The sequence below is a fragment of the Primulina eburnea genome, chromosome 5 (assembly GCF_022965805.1).
Source record: "Primulina eburnea isolate SZY01 chromosome 5, ASM2296580v1, whole genome shotgun sequence".
NCBI classification, from domain to species: domain Eukaryota; kingdom Viridiplantae; phylum Streptophyta; class Magnoliopsida; order Lamiales; family Gesneriaceae; genus Primulina; species Primulina eburnea.
This window is the reverse complement of record NC_133105.1, coordinates 17,333,397-17,339,180: the sequence shown is the minus strand read 5'-3', so window position 1 is coordinate 17,339,180 and position 5,784 is coordinate 17,333,397. Positions and strand designations below refer to the sequence as shown.

Genomic DNA, 5,784 nt, shown 5'->3' with positions numbered 1-5,784 from the left:
ATAGGTATGGATGCCGTCGAATAGATTGGTAAGAAAAAAAATTTCTAGTATATTTTAAAGAAAAACTAGTAGTGGACGTTTTATCTCTAAAACATAATGTTTTCATGGTAACACTGGGATGATAAATTTTTCCAAATAATTTTGGAGAAGGATTTGAGTTTTTGGTGAATTTTATTTTTCTATTGTCACTATATTTATCCCGTTGTCTCTATATCTCAAATCTATTTTTCTGTACTGTAACGCAAAAATATATTATTATTATTATTTTTTTTTTTAAATTCATAATTTTGAAGTCCTCTATGTCATGACTATTATTATTATTATTATTCATTTTTTTGGAGTCCTCTATGCCATTATTATTATTATGATTATTGTTTTTATTATTATTGGATGAAATCGTTTCTTCGTTTTAAAAATAATGATATTTTTATTTGTCACACATGGTGGCATGACACAAGTGGGCATGTGGATAAGAAATGGAGACTATAAATATAAAAAACCTTATTCCAAAGTCTATCAATACCCTCTCTCCCCACAAACTTTTTAAGTTCCATTTCCCTCTCATGTATCCCTCCTCCACTTCATCTTCATCACAAGGTTCAATGGGCCTCGCCTCCTCCGGCAGCGGACTCATGCGCTACGATTCTGCACCCAGCTCCCTCCTGGCTGCCTCCGTTGATTCAGTCGTTGGTGCAGCAAGAGAATTCTCCGGCCACACTCACCTCTCCGCCGCAGGGCGCAGCCAGACCGACAGTGTGAGCAATCCCAGCAGAGAGGAACCGCCTCCGCCCAGTAAGGCTAATACTACGATTGGGTTGCAGAGGGCGTACGGGTTTGGTGTTGTCGGAGGTGGCAACGCCGAAGGAGCTTCTCCTTCTTTGGTGCGGCACAGTAGCTCTCCGGCGGGGTTTCTCAACCAGATAGCGGCGACGGTCGGGGATTCCGGTATGTTGACTTCGTTTTTTTGAATTTTCTTTGGTCGTTTGGTTGAAATTTACAATGTCTAATTCATTGGGACAACAAAACTTTCACGGTATGGTCATATATTATAAATTTTATGAGCAAAAAAATTATTATTATTATTTTATAATGAAATATTATTTTTTATTATAAATATAGATTATGTGATTAAAAAATCGAAAACACTTTATTCGCTGTGACTTGAAATGACAGTTTTAACCTTGTGTATTGTAGATTAATATTTTCTAAAATTACTTGGTTTTTTGAAGGATTATTATTAAAAACTTTATTGGCCAACAATATTTAATTTTTTATTTTTTTGAAAATAATAAATATTACAACCTTATTATTGATATTATATTTTTATTAAAATAAATTAAATTAAAAATTTGTGAAAATATATTTATTGCACCAAACATTGAACATTTCTAGATATGCCAATTAGAACTATAGATGCATTATTCATCTCCATTTGATATCAATAAAACTATGATGATTGTAAAATTTTCATTATAATTCTATCAAATGTTATTGATAAGTTAATATGAATATGATTCAATAATAAATAGCGTCTTTCATTTAAATGGTATTTAATTAGAATTAGTTGAAAATTGAAAAAATAAATGGATATATCCATATTTTTTAAATTGTTTTTTTTTTTGTTATTTATTTTAATAGAAATATGAGTTCTCTTTGAACCATCGCTATGAACTCTTTAATGAATTTATTATATAAATATTTTGGAATTTCTATATCTTTGTATTATATTAAATTACAAAAATGACCCTCGTTCCATCTTTTGAAGTTTTGCAATATCTTTGTATTTTTGCTTTTGAAGAGATATATATATATATATATATATATATATATATATATATATATATATATATATATTTTGGATTTTTGTGGTGAATATACAAGTCCCCACTGAGCAAGTTGATTGGTTTAAATAAGAGTTGGGCCCAATAAAGTGAATTTTTTTTTAAGTAAGATTCAATGAATACGAATAATATATATATATATATTCAAATATTTGGGAAGGTGCATGCATCCACCCCGCCCACTCACAACTCTAAAATTTACTGCAAATTAAACAAGTAGCTACTTGTCACGTGACTTGCAAGTGGCTTATAATTATGCTTAAATATGATAATAAATACTCAAATATATAACAAATATAATATTTTATTTAATTGGATCGAATATTTTTCGTGTTTCTTATAATTTGTATCCATACAATTTTGTTTTAGATTTATTTCTTGCTTTTAGTATATGTACTGGATTTTTTTACGGGCATTGATCTTCATTTTTCAAAGTTTGATGAGGTAATTTAATTTTTAAAAAAACCTTGATAAAACTACTTATTATTGAGTAGGTCTTTTGTGATAAATTTAATTTTTATTTTTGAGATGAGTCAATTATATCCATATTTACAGTAAAAAGTTATATTTTTTGATGTAAAAAAAAGTAATGTTTTTTTCACCAGAAACCCAAATAAAAATATATCTCATAAAATTAATCTATTACGTTGTCTCACGTGAACTTGGTACTGTAGATAACATTAATATATTATCATTAGCAAACAAAAACTGAATTTATCTTCTGGAAACCAGAATCTGCCCATTGTTTTATCGTAGATTGAATACGTGGAGAAAGTAATTCGGTTTGATATTAAAGAAATATGTAGGTTGGAAGATTGTCATATTGATCGTCCATATATAATATATCTTCCATGTTAAAATTGGACTTTAGTCGAGTATTTTTAATTTTTTGTTAAATTTAATCACATTACTGCGAAAGTACTAATCTATACTATTTTATTTTATTAAATTTGAGACATTTAGAGTAACTGACTTTGGTGTCATGGTCTGTTTTAATAATTATATATAATAAAACAATGTTAAAATTTTAATGTAAGTTACATGTAGTTAAATGACTAAAGTTATTGTTTTTGGGTTTTAGGTTATAGGTTCGATTCTTACCGTGGTTATTTTTTAATTCTTTTATTTTTCAATTTATTTTTTAATTTATATATCAAAATTAGAGTATAGTCCCTTACTATTTGTTATAATTATATTTTGATCATCATTTAAATATAAATCAAATTAATTATAAAAAATATTATACAAGCACGCAACGTGTGCGTCGTTACACTAGTATGACATTAAACATGTCCAGCCCAATGCCATACTAAAAAAATGATCCAACTGTGTCTCACTTATATTGAATTTATATATATATATATATATATATATATATATATATATATATATATATATAGGAGGATATTCATTTTCTGTTACAAGAGGGATGGGAAACTATAATAATTCAGAGAATCTATCAAGATTGAACTCTCAACTAAGCTTCACCAGACAAGACAGCACTCTTTCTTATATCTCTGAAGAAAACGAGAGCGCTGTTGGTGATGAAATGAGAACTCAAAACGGCCAAAGAAAGACTACTCATTCGTATGGGTTCGGGATGGGGACGTCCTCGACTTGGGACGAAACTAACTCGGTCATGTTCTCCGTGGCACCGAACAAACGGTCTAAGATCGTCGGTGAGGGTGACCTTCTCGACGGCTTAGATAGCACGGAAAATCAGGTACGTAGTTCTGATATACGACGGGCGACCTTATTCTGATGTGTAATGTCTTGCATGTAAATTCAGTTTCAGTTTAGCATGGGGCAAGGAGGAATGGAGATGACACAAATGGAGAAGCTAATGCACAATATCCCACAGGATTCGGTTCCATGCAAGATCCGTGCGAAGCGTGGCTGCGCTACTCATCCTCGCAGCATCGCGGAGAGGGTATTGTTTCGACTTTCCTACTTTTGACCTATTTGTCCATGCTACTAGAACTCGGCACCCTCTCGAGTTCGAGTTCGAGTAATGCTGTTTAAAACCTGAGAACCGAGTTCCGGACTTTTATTTTTAACAAGTTTTGATTTTTAAAAGTTGTTAAAATTTCATTTTATCCTTTTTTATCGTTAATCATAACCTTCAATTTCTTGAAATTTAAGATATTTTATGACAATAATATTTAGAATTTCTGACAAATTCGAGCTCAAGATTCCCAATTGCCTCGTGCTCGAGCTCAAACACTATTTTTTGTCCGAGTCAAGCTTCAGTATGTTATATATATGAACTCGATCAGGCCCGATTGCATCCCTAGTCCGACTTTACTCCTCCCTCTGCACATTATACTTTTTTTTCTTGAAATTGTACTTTAATATATGTGTGTGTGTGTGTGTATATATATGTATGTATAGGAAAGGAGGACGAGAATCAGTGGAAAATTAAAGAAGTTACAAGTTCTTGTTCCAAACATGGATAAGGTATTACAGATCATATTTATTTATATTATGATTATGTCATTATGATATATGTGATTAATTAAGTTGTTTGTTCGTATACCTAATTTTTAGATCAAAATATGATATAATTCCAATTTACTGGTGGATTTACAGTTTAAATTCTTATATTATTATAGCTATTGGTAATCTGCTAGGCCATATTTATGTTTTTTGTTCCATTGTTTCCGCTACTGAAAAGGTCTATCGGCTCATAGATTTTGGATGGTAATTATAGCTTGTAAAATAATTCATAATAATACAGTTTTAATTAATTAATTTGGATGTTGAAAATTGTGAATTTTGCAGCAAACCAGCTATTCTGATATGCTAGATTTGGCTGTGATGCATATAAAGAGCCTACAAAATCAAGTTCAGGTCAGTTTATACATATTCCATTGTTTATTTTGCAGTTATCACAGTAGTTAACATTAATAATTATTAGATAAAACTTTTGCAAATAAAGGAAAATAGCTTACTTAAATGTTTAGCTTGGGGTGCAATCAAGCCGAGTGGAGCTCGAATGCACTCTACTTGAGTTCAAACTCGACTGGAGAAGTATTAATTTACAAAGTTCTTGAACTTTTTTAAAAATTTAAAGTTAAACATATAATTTGTGATGAAAGAAGTTTAAAGTAGTTTAAAGTAATAATGATTTAATCATTTTAATTTTTAATTTTCACAAACTTTTTTGTAATAAATGTGCATATTTATGTTTATTTTTCAGAAGCTTCATCAAGAGCTAGATAATTGCACATGTGGATGCAAGAGTACTAAAGATTTATAGCAGGAAATTGGATGTCCAAGTAATCAGTGTCCATTAGAAGTAGCACTAAATTAACTTATAGACTTCAGCTTTGTATTATTAATTTTTTTATATGTATGCAACTCTGTATTGCTTTTATATGTATAAAAAGTGGCAAATTTTTTTTTAAAAAAATTATTTATGTGTTGAGACAAATTTATATCTGAATTTTGGTGATCACAAACCAAACTGATATAACTCAAGCTCATGTTAATGCAGACTATTAAACGAAGCCGGCAGATCTAGTTGTTAACTATTTTGATCTGACAGAATATATTCATTAGCATAACTTGAACCAAGTTGACAGAACAGAACGGATCGATGTGAAGTGTAGTCTGTCAAACACTCTCTATTCTGTGGATTACTCCTTCAACAAGTATCCAAAGAATTTGAAAAGGCTGATACTATATCTGACAAATCAATAAAGACACATGAGTATCCGCATAAATATTGACTACCCAGTACATTTATTGTAGTTTGGGACAAACACCTATAAGTAAGGAATGCACCAACATTGAAAAGCTCTCGAAAAAACTTCTATTGTTTTGCTAATTTTCATCAAGCATTCAAATCGCAAAACATCTCTCAATAGACTCGTCTTTAAGCTATTCTTGTACACATTCAGTTTCTCACCAGATCGATTAAGAATCAATATTGTGCACTTTG

At 30.4% G+C, this 5,784-nt stretch overlaps 1 protein-coding gene across 1 annotated transcript; it reads left to right on the top strand.

Annotated features, from left to right (window-relative positions):
• Nucleotides 1-461: 461 nt before the first annotated feature.
• Nucleotides 462-5,264, top strand: LOC140833073 (transcription factor bHLH128-like). The gene is made up of 6 exons (XM_073197486.1): nt 462-945; nt 3,242-3,564; nt 3,631-3,771; nt 4,233-4,298; nt 4,623-4,691; nt 5,041-5,264. Exons 1-6 carry the CDS (start codon nt 477-479, stop codon nt 5,098-5,100), a joined length of 1,128 nt encoding a protein of 375 aa, XP_073053587.1. The 5' UTR covers nt 462-476; the 3' UTR covers nt 5,101-5,264.
• The last annotated feature ends 520 nt before the right edge of the window (nt 5,265-5,784 follow it).